Here is a 15472-nt window from a genome sequence, read left to right as displayed (position 1 = left end):
AGGAAACACAAAAGGCCCTTTTCAGATTCTCATAGCAAGAAAAAGAGTGTTTATGTTGTTGTAAAAAGCAACTGATCTGTCCAGACAGAAAACAAAAACCCCTCCAATCATCCATGTACAGACAAGACTGGTCTGGAACAATTAATCCACAATTAATCCAAGTCCCTTTGGAGAAGAAAATGTGAAACAATCTAAAGGAGGACAAACCACAAACTTTTCTCTGTCGCCATTCAAATAAGTTGAATGAAAATGCAGAGCACATTGTTCACCAAGTGTCCTTGCCAACATGTGTTCACCAAAAAAGATTCTTAGGAAGAACACATCCTGAAGCTGAAATGAATTCAGGGAAGCTCACACCAGCAGAGTAAGAACAGAGGGAAACTCCAGGACTGGACACTGATACTGGGAATTGTAAACTGTTAAGACCTTTAAAGGAAAATGTAACAAATGAGCAAACACTTAACATTACTTCTACAGGATGGTGTAATGAAGAACCCAGATGTTAAGAATAGCTAAAACCTGAACAGCAGGTTGAGCATATAATCTGAAGTATGATTAGTGGAGTTTTCAAAAGTAACAAGAACTGAATCTATTTCATTGTATAGGATTGCCTCATGGAAGAATATCATGGAGCATTTTAGAGATCCATAAGAAAGCTGTATATTCAGGCTGTTAGGCTCATCATTAGTGCATTTGGGTGCACTAAGGTCAATGGGGATGCAGTTTGTCCTGTTGAGTGACATCGTATGTAGCACTCTTGGAATGATGCAAAAGTGCAGGAAGATATATATATATATAGAGAGAGAGAGAGAGGGGGGGGAGAGGGGGGGTTCTTTCAGTGGTGGGGATCTTGATCTGCTCTGCTGCAGAATTAATAGTATTTAGAAATGGTGAAAAGGTCCACCAGGGGATAACCCTAGAGACTGAAGCAGATATGAAAGGTTCAAGGACTTGAACAAGTTTGTGTCAGCTTTTCTCTTTCCAATATTGATTCCAATATTAATAGTGAATAATGATGTTGAAGCCAGTACCATCAGTACTGGAAGTTTTTAGAACTGAAGGAATAAAAGAGGATACTGTTGCAAGAAGTGACATTGATATTGAAGCTGTAGTCTTAGAGTCCAGAGTTAGGGTTCAAGATGAGATAGTCTGAACAAGAGCAGTCAGCAGGTCGGTAGGAGTTTCAGCAAGGTCAAACTTGGAAGTGGTGCAGGGCTTGCTACTTGTGTTGAGGCAAGTGGTTTAGGATCATAGTAGTATAATTATAATGCTGCTTTTCCTTTGATTCATGAACGGGAAACCTTTTGTGGATGAAACCAAGAAGTCATTGCTATGGGCTCAATTATTTCCTTTTCAGTCTTTGTCCTTAAGTCTATTGGTAAGCAGAGACTGATGAACTGACACCTGGGTCAGATGATTAGTAGGGACAGTGCATAAACTGAGATTGGGGACAGATATGTTGTCTCTATGTAGGAAGTCTTGGGTACCATACTTTTTGTGGTCTGCAAAGCTCATTCCACATAGAACAACAATTCCTATGAGCTTGCTTAGTGCAGTTTTGGCAATGAACAGGAATCAACTGTTTAGCTTCCTAAACAGATCAGATAGCAGTTATTATCCTGCTTTAAACAGCTTGCTATCAGAGGTGGGAATCTTCCTCCCACAATTTCAGCACTTCTTAAGAGAGATCAGCTGCACCGTAGGTGCATGGGGACAAAATGCAAGGGCAATATTACCAAATATAAATGTAGCTAGAGATTATTATTTTTAAAAGTTAGAAAGAAAAAGCAAAAAGGAAGCTTTTTGACTAAAATAGGGTGAAAGGAAGGACTTACAGAATTCACTGAAGAGTAATTTCCTGAGAAAATTTTGTTGCCTTTGTGGTAGCCAAAAGAGAAATGAGTGGGAAGGCATATACTCAAGGCATGCATGATTAGAAAACATCTTCTGATGAATGGGTGGGGATGGGCATGACACCAGCTTCTGGCCATGAGCTCTAGAAAGTTTCCAAATGGTGCTCTGCTCAGCTGCAGAACCCATATATGTGCCTGCACAGAGACTACAAATAAAAATCAGGGCTGGAATGAAAGTACTATAGATCCAGACCTATTTCCAGATAAAGACTTCCTTGTTGTAACTTTCCACAAGTCTAAAGCTAGGTGTCCAAACAGGAATGGGATGCTAAATCCTCCTCCTAGTCTAGGACTGGGATGCAAAACTAAGGCTGCAATTTTAACCCCTTAACATTGGAATGTGTGGGTAGGTGGTTGTGCTGCATCAGCTGGCCTCCTACAAGTGCAACCTCCCACTTCTGTCCACGAAACATATGGCTGGGCGAAAGACCTGCTAGTAGTATCCCTGCCAGTGGACCCAATTGCTGTGCCAGCCTGCAACTGGAGCAGGAATAGGGCCCTATCTGCCTGACCTATTTCCTATAACTGCTACCACCAAGAACACACATGGCAGTGGCAGCAGGGAGTTAGGATTGCTCTATTAAGCTGTTACATCCAGGAGTTACACCTGTCAAATCATGTGACTCAAATGACTCCTAGATATCGGCAGATATCTTTGGTCTGAACAATTTGTCAGACAAACTGCCAGGTGAGCATATCTGTACTTCATATTTGGTCTGCCTCCTTTTTCCTAGCTTAGATTTCCCTCTGTCTGCCATGCCTAGGTTGCTGATCTTGGGGGAAACCTGCACACCTCACCTATTTTTCACAATATACAGTATTTTTTTGTGTATAAGTCGATTGTTTTTGCAAAAAAAAGTCAAAAACTGGGGGTTTTCTTATACATGGATGGTGACTGCTATGGGTTTTTTTTCCTCTCCCCAAAAAAGCTGGACAATTTTGGGCGATCTTGGGTGCTGGTGGGGCATGCTCCACTGCTGCCAACACATGCATACACACACCCCACCACTGGAGGTTGCTACGCTGGTGCCAGTGCTTTGAATATTTAATAAAATACAAAGTTGTTCTGTTTGATATTTAAAATATTGATTTCTTGATTTTGGGTTAAAAAAGGGGGGGGTCGCCTTATACATGTGAGCATTTTATACACAGAAAAATATGGTAGCTCAAAAACCTGCAAAGAGTTATGGAATTTCTTGTTATTAGTGAGGGTTTGAGGTTCTGAGTACGCTAAATTATGCTTTAATGTAACATTTTAGCAGTTTTGTTTTCAGAATTTAAATGTTAATTTTTTTAAAAAAAACTGATTTGCAGTATCTGGTGGACATTAATTTTTCAACACTTACTTTTCAAGATCTCGGGATTGTAATGTGCCGCAGCAAATTTTACTGGATTTGAATCCTCTGATCTTGCATCGAAGCTGGGCTGTTCCCTATTGTATTGCCAGCTCCCTTTCCTCAACTGACATTTGAACATTTTCCAGTATTCTGGATAAAGTACTGTCATGAGTTCATCCACACTGGATACAGACCGCAACTGCTCTTCCAACTCTTTACTTGCATGAGTCTGCTAAAAAAGAGCAAAAATAATTAGTTCCCACATTATACAAATATGTAACGGCAAGTATGGAAGTCTCTTTCCCTATAGAGACTTCATTATCAAAAATGCATTCAAGTCTGTCTACCTACCTTCTTTGTTTTGTTAAGGCTGTTATGAAAGTACAAGGAGGAAACAATATATTGACTTTGTTAGCCCAGTATATTGCCATTATTGGTCCAAACAAACTGCCATTGGGGACCCTTACACATGAACACTAATACCAAAGCTAGTTTTAGGCAAATGTGAATGAACTACAAACACAGATTCTTTGTTCAATATCATCTAGGCTGCAATTCTATGCACAGTTATTTAGAAACAAGGCAGGCAATGCCAGCTAAACTTATAGAGCCTTCAAACATTGATTTTGTGTTCCACTATGACAATGATTTAGCATAAAGTAAAAACAGTGCACTTTAATCTGATGAAAATAAACATTTAAAAATTAACTAAGAACTAGAGAGGGGGGGGCAATGCAGTGAAAAAGGCAGCAAGGGGAGGAAGAACTAGAAGCAGATGAATGATCTTTTCTAAATTTTATTGTTCCATTTTCTCTAACTATATCATTGTATACTTTTAATACAGTGGTACCTCGGGTTACAAACACTTCGGGTTACAGACTCCTCTAACCCGGAAGTAGTACCTCGGGTTAAGAACTTTGCCCCAGGATGAGAACAGAAATCGCGCGCCGGCAGCACAGCAGCGGCAGCGGGAGGCCCCATTAGCTAAAGTGGTGCTTCAGGTTAAGAACAGTTTCAGGTTAAGAACGGACCTCTGGAATGAATTATGTTAGTAACCAGAGGTACCACTGTGTGTGTGTGTGTGTGTGTGTGTGTGTGTGTATGTATGTATGTATATATATATATATATATATATATATATATATATATATAATAGTTTTTAAGACTACACATTTACAATACACCTTCTGGATTATGTTGAAGCAGTCTTTTTGAATTTGCAGTATGTCATGCGATTAACGTGGAAAAAATAAAATAATTAACAACATACTGTATACTTTTTTCAAGGTAATGGTCTCAAATATTTAATGCCTTCACCCTAAATGAATTTCAGTCACATATGAAATTCTCCTTTATTCTATCTTGTCATAATATAATAGCCCTGCTGGCTGATGAGCTTAGAATGAGATTTAAGCTACTTCAGGTGCAAGTAAGTTTATTTTGCATGAATAATTGGGGAAAGTATATTCATTGTATATATTGTTACACCCCCCCCCCCAGAAAGTGTTAAAAAAACAACCAACCTCAGTTGCTTAATGAAATAAATGTTCAAGCATCTGTCCAATCTAGCAGTGCAAACTAAATGAATGTAGTTTATATTTTCACACTATGGCTTTTTTCTTTAAGTCATCCCTGGTGCCCATTATTAATTATAAAGGTCAAAATACTTAATACTTGGCTGAGCCTGCAACTCATAATTGATGGTGTGACATGTAATAATACAACTTAATGGATTCATAGTGATCATAGTTGTCAGCACATTTCATTTTCAAGGATTTGTTGTGAGAGCTTTTAATGGGAAAATGATGTCTATAAACCTTTGTGTTCATTTACTTGTATGCAGGACAAATTGGTTAATAGAAATGTATTAAGAGGGGCCAAAAGATGTATTTATATGGTTGGTTGCTGGTTAGCAGAGACAGAATTCTAGCTGTTGGTGTTTGCTGTTTGTGGAGACCACCAGAAGAAGACAACAATAATAGAAGAAGGGCATTGGAGAAGAAAAGGAAGGCCTGAGAAACTGCCTGTGACTAAGCCAGCAACCAAGCCTAAGGGAGAACCTGTAATCCATGTGCTGAAAGGGAGTAGTACTGCACCGATGGCTCTGCACCTCCCATGCCACCCCAATTTTGAAACTGCAAAATTTTGACAATCCTTTTATCAAATCATTATGTTATTAATTTTTAGAAATGGAATGTTTTCTGTGAAAAATGTTCTGCCACATATTATTCCCCAATTACAATTCAAAACTGAAGCTATATGTCTGGTCTTCTCCTTGCCTACAGAGACACATACTAGGGAGGTAAAGTGCCTTGCAGGGGTGAGATGGAAGGCTGTCAGTTACTTGACAGAAGGCGGAATGCAAGTGCTGTTTAAACCTTTAAATAGTGGCTTGTGTTAATGAAAGGGAAGCATAAGTTCTTCATTAATTAAAATATTATCTTTCACATAGTTGTATATTTTCATTATGAAAATATCCTTATTTACTATACAGTGGATGCTCGGGTTGCGAACGTGATCCATGCAGGAGGCACATTCGCAACCCACAGCATTCTCAACCTGCAGCGCCGCATCTGCACACATGTGGGTTGCGATCCGACGCTTCTGCACATGTGCAAAGCGCGGAATCCTGGAAGTAACCCATTTCGGGACTTTCGGATTCACCGCGGTGCGCAACCTGAAGCAACTGTAACCCGAGGTACGACTGTATAACATTTTAATTTGTGATAATTTAGTGGCCCAATCTCGAATGTTGCTCATCTCACTTCTTACCACTGTTTACAATATGCTACAAATTAATAAGCAACATTCTTTCTCTGGCATGTGTTTGAATGGTAATAGCTAGGACGTTTGACTAAACAGAAGTAAACTATAGCCCAAATGTTTAACAAGAGACGATCAAAGTATGTGGAGTAAGCAAATATAAAGAGCAATTCTGGAGAAAAGCCTTAGTCCATGAGTAACATGCAATACGTTGCAATGCAAATGCCGAACTTTATTCCAAAACAAATGGAATAATGTCATAAGGCATGGATTCAGAACTGTTAAACAATCCTTGCACAGTTTACAGATCTGAACAGAAATATTAATCGGAAGACCACCTACTTTGTCATGTTGCCTTGTTCTAACAAATATTTCAAATTTAAGCATAGTAGGCCATGAAGAAAAAAACCTACAGAAAGGATTGCCAAGTCAACAAATGGCTCAGTTCAAAAATAGTGAAAAGAATAGTAAATAATGGCAACATAAATTAAGTCATTAACATCACTCCCAATGATTCAGTGCATAAATAACATCTCAAAAAGTAAGAAGGAATGTAAAGGTAGTAATAAGCCAAGCATAAACATAAAAAGGAAGACATTTCATTGGATTTGTGTTTTGCTGTAGAAGGCCCTATGTCTGCGGAAACATTGTGGGCTTCACAAGTCTGCAGGTCACCTTATAAATAATCAGGAATGGCACGGTGAAAAAATATTTTTGCCATTTCAATGACATTTTAACTTACAATTCACAGGCCATTTAGAATGGACCTGCCCCTCCCACACAAATTAGTATCAAAGACTCCCACATGCAAAAACAGGTATTTCACAAGTGAAATGTGTACTTTTGGAAATGATCACAAGTATTACTGGATTTTCTTCTTGTAAATGTACCACCTGCTGCAAATATTGAGACTGCTGCTTATATATACATTCACTTTAAAATACCTTCACTCTGATGATACAAAGGCTATTAGATGAAGGAAAAAACTGGTTTTAACATAGGCATTTGTAATCTCCACACCGTACAAGATCTGAACAAGGAGGCATGCAGCCATGGCTTCCAGCTGAAGGAAAACCAAGTGAATAAAATCTCTCTAAATGAGATTTTACAGCCTACATCTTTGCTAACCCAAATATTATATAATACTTTTTGCAAGGAAATCAAGTTATTTCCTTTTAAGTCATTTGGACTTGTTTACCTTATCTGCACCAAGATCTTCACTTATTTTCAAAGCTAGGTGTCTGTGACTTATTCTAGCCTAAGTATTTCAATGGGGAACATTTGTTTTAAGATGGATGAGGGCAGATATAAAATCTAACAAAGTTTTAATGTGTTGGAGAAATTGCCATTTTGCTACAAGAGAGTAAGAATCTATCTTCTAAACCTTCCTCTCCAACAGCACTGTCCTGTAATGGAAAGTGCTACATATCCTGCACATTGAAATGTAAGCTAGGCAATGTTTCTATTTACATTCCATTAACAGGTAGCTATTTAATAATAAGATTTCAGTTTTAAAAATTGGCACTCTATTTGCAATCTTACTTTTCAGTCGTTTTCAGTCATCAACAGCTATCAGTCAGTCAATCACCCACTTCCACCACCCTTCTGAGTGATACCCCCTCCCCTCCCCACCCCACCCCCTCCCCACCCCTTCTCCACATAAGCGCCTGGGGACTCCTATTTCAGTGTATCTGAAGAAGTGTGCATGCACACGAAAGCTCATACCAAAATAAAAACTTAGTTGGCCTTTAAGGTGCTACTGAAGGAATTTTTTTATTTTACTTTTCAGTGTTCACAGAAGAATGTTTTTTGAAGAAAAAAATGTGAGAAATTCAGTTTTATTTTACTATTTATTTCAGTTCAAATTACCAGTATTTTCACTGTAAAGGTAAAATTGAAATATTTTAATATGTTTTGTTTTTCTTTCACAACTGTCTAGTCCAACATTTTGATATTTCAAACAACATATCTTTCTTTATAATTCAGGGTTATAAGTATTATGGGTGTGTGCAAAGTTTCAGTCCAGAACTAATTCTGTTTAAGTGTTCCACTTAAATATGCTATAAGCTGCATGATTTATCAAATCCAGTATATAAACAGAATAGTCTGGTCTTAAGTTGAGAACAGTTAAATATGGTTCTTGTGTAACATGTAAAAAAGTTCAAGAAGCAAGTTAAGATGAAATATTTTCATGAGAATTTCTAACATTTTGCACAGAGAGAAACTTCCATGCAGACAGCAGAAATATTATAAAAGGTCACTGTGTGTCAGTTGTTAATTTACAATGGCTAAAAAGTCCAATTCCAGATGTTAATAAGTTGCATATATTGAATATATTAAGTGGTCACTGTGCTTCCTGCATGTAATAACCAAAGTAACTTAAGAAACAGCCGAATTCATTTAAAAAATTTCTTCAATTTTCCTTAATTTAAAGCTCTGCCCATCATACAAACCAAAGAAAGAGTTTGTGGGGGGAAATAATTGAACACCATGTTTATTTGCATACCCAAAATAAGAAAATAATAGAGGAATGAGATATGCTAATATCTTCAACCTGGTAGAGCTAAATCAGAACTACAGCAAAAATTTTTGCTGTATGACAAAACAAAAATTGTGGTGTTTACTAGAGCTCGCCACACATTTAGATGGTCTTTAGACGAACGCATAATTGAACAGTGTCCTCTCTTTAAATATCTTGATATCACCTTCCAAGCTACATCTAGCTGGCTTGCCCACTTCAAGGCCGCGACCCTTCTAACACGTAGGACAATCGGTGCTCTGCTCAGCTTTTTTTATTCAAGGGGAGGGCAACTGGTGATCCCGGCACTAAAAGCTTTTGTTGGTAAAGTGATTCCCCAGATGTTATATGGGGTAGAACTCTGGGGATGGAATCAGAAGCTGCTAGAACGGCTTGAAATCTTCCAAATTTTTATCTCAGAAGAATTCTAGGCCTCCCTCAGAGTACTCCGGCAGCTTTCCTAAGAGTGGAAGTAGGATTACCTTCTGTGTTTGCCAGGGCCCACTTAAGATTTCTGCGTTTTTTCACCAACCTCGCAGATGCCTCGAACACCTTATTGGCTAAACAAGCTTTTGTATCTTTACAACATAATACTACTTGGCGTCAAAACCTATTAGATATTCTATCCAGATACAATCTACCTGAGTTTAATACTCTCAAACTGTGGAGCCCTGATAAAGTTCGGGAATGGATCTTTGAAAAAGACGCCTTTTTGGACACCACGAAGATAAAAAATTCTGGGTTTTCCTACTGGTTTCCCCGAGTAAAAGCAGTCAAAATCTGTGCCAACTACTTGGTGGAGATCACTGATCCCACCCTTCGGAGAGCTTTTACTATGGTGCGGTTTCAAACATTGCCAACTGCATATTTGACCGGTAAATTCACAAAAACCCCAGTAGAACATCGTCTATGCCCTTGCCTTATGAAAATTAAAGAGGATCTTATACATTACCTCCTCTATTGCCCCATTTATTCGGGCTTTAGAGACGCAATGCTGCAAATTATACCCAACTCCATAATCAATCCTGAAGACAGAGTAAAATTTTTGTTGGTTGATGCAAACCCACGTATTACCCATGCGGTAGCGGTTTTTGTGATGAAGGCCATGAAAGCCAGGGAAAGATTTATAGATGACAATGTAAAGACCCCTTCATCGTCTGTTTAACTTGTTGCTTGTTTTCCTTCTCTTCGTGTTTTGTGGGATGAAGGTTTTGTTGGGATATTATGAAATGGATTTTAATATTTTTAATTATTGTTGTGTTGATATTTGTGTACAGGCATGGTCCTCACAATAAACGGATTTGATTTTGAACTACAGCATCCCATTCTACCTGCATAGTCACTTTATATATTTCCCTCTTTGAGTGGATATGCAATTTCCCTACTTTATAGCTGAAAGCAAATCCTGCAGTTATAATAGTTCAGATAGTTATTATAATCAGATGATATGCAGGTAGCACACATCCAGGGGCTACGTTTCTTGCCATTGCATGTACAGTACAGTATAAGTAAAACCGTGTAATACCCCCAGATACCATGTGAAAGTTTTGTGATTTTTTTTTTACTTGGCATCATTCTGAACACAGAAAAAAGAAAGGTGCATTGCAGCATGGTGCCAGGGATCTTAAAAAAGAGAGAGCTACATTTGCCTCCAGGCTTCCTCCTGCAAACTTTGTTGGCACATTATTTTTCCTAAATGCACTCATATCCTTGTGATGTGTCTTTTGAAACAGGCATATCTACAAGAAGTAACTGGAACTGAGAGTATGGCCATATAAGGACATCTCTTTTAAATCCTAATCTTCCTTCAATGTGCATTTCAAGGGGAAAAAATCCAGGATCATTTACTAACTGGAAATCTGATACTGGTGTGCTGACAATAAGCACTGCATTGCATTTGGTCTTTATTAATAATAAATTATGTATACCACCTTAAACCCACAGGTCTCAGGGCAGTTCACAGGATAGAATTTGGTCTTCTATATTTCCTGTTTTGTTGTCTTCACCTGTTCTTCTAAACCCAAAACAAAGTGTCTGGCCCTGCTTTGTTCAAAGTATCATTTGCCAGTTTGGATGTAACAGCAGGCTATCATTCATAATTAAGTAATTAATTAATTAATATTACTACTACCTGTACTTTCTTTTTAACCAAAGATCACATGACTTTGCAAAGTATGAAAACAACAATAAAACATACCGCAAAAAATACAACAAAGAATTTTAAGATGTCATCATGTTAGCATAATATTAAAGATTCTATTTCTGGATTAGCATCGTATTACTCGCAGTAAAGATTATGGAGGGTGAGGTTGGTTTGTTAGTGGAAGAAGATCCAGCTGGCCTCCTGATTCGAGTTTGCTTTTTTTCATTCTCCCTCAAACTTCCCAAAGGGATCTTGTCCTACAGGACAGGATGAGCAGCCAGAGCATGAGATGCTGGCCAACAAGATATCATAGAATCACAGAGCTGAAAGGTGCCCCGAGGATCATCTACTCCAATCCCCTGCAATGCAGGAATATTTAGCTGGCCCATACAGGGATTGAGCCTGCGACCTTGGCATCATAAGCACCACACTCCAACCAACTGAGCTAACTGGCAGGTATTCAATGGACCATAAGATGGAGCAGGCCAATTCGCAGGTGAAGCATATCCACTGGCTGAATTCAACAGTTTGAGCATATTGTGACCTTCAGGGCCACCTTGAGTGAGGTTGATGTTTGTACCAGTGCTCATTCAGTACTTAGCAGGAGTTAGAATCACAGAATTGTAGAGTTGGAAGATACCTTGAGAGTCATCTACTCCAACCCCTTGCAATGCAGGAATCCTGCCCACAGCCATACCGGGCCGGGGGGGGGGGGCTTGAACCACCAACCTCCTGGTTAACATCCAGATGCACTGACTCATTGCACTGCTGGATAAACAAATGATTGTGCAGTACCATGTTGTGCTTACCGGTATGTACAGTGGTGCCTTGCTAGACGAATTTAATTCGTTCCACGGGTCAATTCTTATAACAAAAAATTCATCTAGCGAATCCCATAGGAATGCATTGAATTTAAAAAATAAATAAATTGCCCATAGGAACGCATTAATTGAATTTCAATGCATTCCTATGGGAAACTGCTATTCGCTAGACAAATTTTTCACAAAACGAATTCGTCTAGCGAGGCAACCTCCGCTTGAAAAATCTCTTCATTAAGTGAAAAATTCGTCTTACAGGGCGTTCGTCTAGCGAGGTGAAATACTGCTCTGGTACAGAACTGGGCTCCTCTCAAGTGAGAGATGGGAGAGGAGTATTAGATGGCCCGGTGGGTATGCGACATGAGCCCATTAGTGCTTTAGAGATGGGGAGAAAAACTTGCATCTGTGTGCTTGGCAGCAATCCATTGTATGTGGGTTGCAATCTTGCTGAATATGAATGGTTTATGTGTGAATAAGTGCTATGGTCCATAGGGTCACGAAGAGTCGGACATGACTAAATGACTAAACAACAACAACATATTTTTATGATTGCAAACCACTTCAAAGTCTTTAGATAATATAAGCTGTCTATATTGGGGGGGGGGGGTTAAGTTAAATTAAGCTAATCAGAGAGTCTAACCTCAGAAACTCAAAAGACAATATACTCTGATGTTTCAACTTCCTCCAAAGGCTTGAGTGAATAAATATGTCATTAAAAGAGGCTGGAAAGAGCACTGAGTGACCCAGTCATACATCCAAAGTTCCAACCAAGCTATAGGTTGAATACACCTTCATATGTGTGAAGTTGAGAAGAAGCAGAAACAGATATGAATCACTTCAGCTTATGGTTCATTCTTAACTCTCTGAACTATAGAAACATTTGCATTCAAGCTTTCCTTTTCTGTCTGAATGCACTCTCTGTTTTATTCATCTTATGCCAATTGTAAGACCTCCTTGTACAAGACTATGTATTCTGTAAATATAACAAGGTAACTTTTGAACATAATGCCAAACCACCATTTGACACTCTAGGAATGAGCTGAGTAAACCTTGTAGGCTTTTCCTACTCCAGCACAGATGAGGGAAGGATATTTAAGTTTTTGCTTTTGTTGTTTATTGTGCAAACTGAGAGTGTTAACTGAGAGTGTGTGTGTTCACTACAGTTTAGGGCAGAGGTTGTGAACCTGTGGCATTCCAGAAGCTGTCTCATTAGCCACAGCCATCATGACTAATGGCTAACCATGATTTAAAGAAACAAGTCGATCATGAATTATGGTTTGAAGTTGGCTTCCTTCCTTCCCTAAACCTTCACCAGCCTGATGTCCTCCAGATATTTGGGACTACAGCTCCCATCCAGCATAGCTGGAGCGCACCAGGTTGGTGAATGATGGCTTGAACTCTAGTTAAGACAAAGCAGAGCTTATCTGGCTTCAGACACAAAGAGTAACTGCAGTTAGTTGAAGACAGAAGCAAAAGCTTCCTATCTCCTTGCAGCAGTACCAGAGGAAGGGAGCGGGGAGCGCATAAGTTTGGAAAACCCTGCATGTATGCTAAGCCATAGTTTAATCTTACATGCAAACCAATATTAAATAACATCTAATTTATTTGCTAAACTACATACATTTCTATGGTATTTCCATATGACTAAGACTTCTTGTTGCTGTGATTGTCACTTCCACAAACCTGTTCTAATTTCCCTTATTGAGTTTATTTTGATGAAAATATTTTGCATAGATGCAATGTACCCCCTCAAAAAAATGAAAGTGAACTTGAAAACTGAGCAATTAATTATAATGTCAATAGTAAACCCCAAAATGAATTAGATTTAGTCTTTTTTTGGTAGATAAAAAAATAAGGGAGAGGGGAAATGAAATACATATGGACACAAATGTATTTTAAAAATGCAACTTAGTAGTCAGAATGTAACATTTTGAAGATCAAAATGTATTTCTTTAATGGTTTATAACATCAAAACTGCAATGCACCAATATTTTCCTTTCTTTCCACAACAATCAGATATAGCCATTACTCAAAATATTTTGACAAAGAATAAAGGAAGTCTCTATTACTATGAAAACAGATTTGAGTCAACTAGTATATTAGATTTATGCCACCTGCCTCCTGACATTTGCTTGGCATACATAATGAGTCCAGGAATTCTAGCTACCATGGCTGTTATGAAATGCCAAAATAGATTATGGGTGCCGCAAAAATGATGTCTATAGTAAATGTAACATAGCACTTGCTCTTTTTGTGCTTAGCTTATTCAGGAATTGTAGCAGAAGCACCCAGTGAGATGTGAATGAGATCTGGTGAGTGTTAAGGGGCCTGTGCTATGAGATGGAAGCTTCTAGTGCCAATCTCAGGTCTACCATGAACTTGCTGTTTGTGCTTCGTCATGTCTCACAGGCCCTACTTTATAAGAATAAAATTAAGCAATCTTACAAGAGTGTTGAAAGTTTACTGTGAGAATGCATGTGAAGTGCTTTGATCAATTATAATTATAATTCTGTATAAATATGTACATTTTATTAAGAGGCTATACAATACCTGTATATAGAGGATTCCCCTAGGACTCAATATAATCCTATTGCCTGGGCTGTCTATTGACCAATGTATGTAAGAGACAGCTTCTAGAAATGGAAGCCCCTCATCTCTCTGCCATGCAAATTATTTGTGCTCCAGAGCAGAAGTAACTTGTAGAGCACAGAGAGGGACAGTTAGATGGATATTGGTGTTCATAGACATTTTATTCCCTGCAATGTCATGGGCTGATATGCAGGAGAAGAGAGAAAGAGAACCTTATGTGAATCCCCATGAAGAGGACTTGTACCTGTACTCAGAACTGATTGGGCCCTAACCCCTCCCAAAACTGAAAACACTATTGCAATGTGCATTGCAATTTATTTGATGTGGGAAGTTTTATGTCTGGTCTGGTAAAAGTTTGTTTAACTGTTGCCTGGGGCCTTAACTGACAGCTGTGTGGAAGGACTGGTGTATGCATATTTTGATTGGTGGATGCAGGTTTAGAATTTTCAGTTGGATAGCATGATTGGCTGGGACTGGAGTAGAAAAGCCAGAATAAGTGTATATAGCAGCTGAGTGCTGCTCAGCAGAGGGAGAGTTGGGGTTGGCGGTGCTTGGCATTTGTGGAGTTGGCCAGAAGACAACATCAAAGGAAGAGGTTTGTTGAAGAAAAAGGAAGACCCGAGAGACAGATGGATTGGCTTGGTGGCTGAAGACTTGTTGGGTATGGCTGAATCATTTGGCTTAGGTTGAACAGACAAGATTTCTAGGGTAGTACAGGAAGACCCACCTGCACTTCAATAAGTTAGTAAAGGGTTTGGGGGAAAGGCTTCTGGTAAAGTCCTCGCTTATAGTTTTGGCGAGGCTTAACTAAGATGGAGAGATTAAAATGGTAATTTGGCTAAAGGGTTTTAACAGGATAATCGATGCCTTAAACTTCCTTAGTTGTTTAAAAAATCCTGAGAACAAGCATTCAGAACAATATGAAAACAAAAGGATCACTTTAAAATGTTTTTAAAACATGCAATAAAAATCACATCACTTACCCACTCTTAGAAAGTGCTTGATGTTTGGTACAGCCCCATGATTATATCTGATGTGCCTGCGTACTCCATTTGTGAATATCTTTCCAAAATTTGCAATTCAGAGATCAAATAGAATGCTAGACTGTTATTATTTTCACCATAACTAAACGAGAATGGAATTTTTCATATAGACTCCTAGCCTTCCTTCCATTAAAGGACAAAGAAAAGATTCCTAAACAATGTTGTAGAAGAACAGGGAGAAACAGTAGAACAAATCTCTACAGAATGTCCGAGGGGATGATTTTAAGATACTGTAGAAGCAAGCATCGAGCTCTTAAAGAAGTAGGGCAGAGGTACTCAATAACAAAAGAGTGGGTTGCTTTTTTCTGATTTTTGGAAACTCTTCTCCATCTACCCCTATTGAAAGAA

The 15472-nt window shown here is 38.6% G+C and overlaps 1 protein-coding gene across 4 annotated transcripts in view; it reads right to left on the bottom strand.

Annotated features, from left to right (window-relative positions):
- Positions 1-15472, bottom strand: part of VEGFC (vascular endothelial growth factor C) — a 41674-nt gene that overhangs the window by 11527 nt on the left and 14675 nt on the right. For 2 of the 4 annotated variants that reach the window (XM_035111769.3, XM_035111771.3), the window contains exon 2: positions 3260-3482. In XM_035111769.3, the coding sequence (XP_034967660.3) occupies positions 3260-3482 (223 nt within the window). The remainder of the gene's footprint in view (positions 1-3259; positions 3483-15472) is intronic. The other 2 variants (XM_035111770.3, XM_035111772.3) reach the window with 1 other exon arrangement.

Source organism: Zootoca vivipara, chromosome Z1 (assembly GCF_965207765.1).
Source record: "Zootoca vivipara chromosome Z1, rZooViv2.hap1.1, whole genome shotgun sequence".
NCBI classification, from domain to species: domain Eukaryota; kingdom Metazoa; phylum Chordata; class Lepidosauria; order Squamata; family Lacertidae; genus Zootoca; species Zootoca vivipara.
The sequence above is the reverse complement of the archived record's forward strand: the minus strand, read 5'-3'. Positions and strand labels throughout refer to the sequence as shown.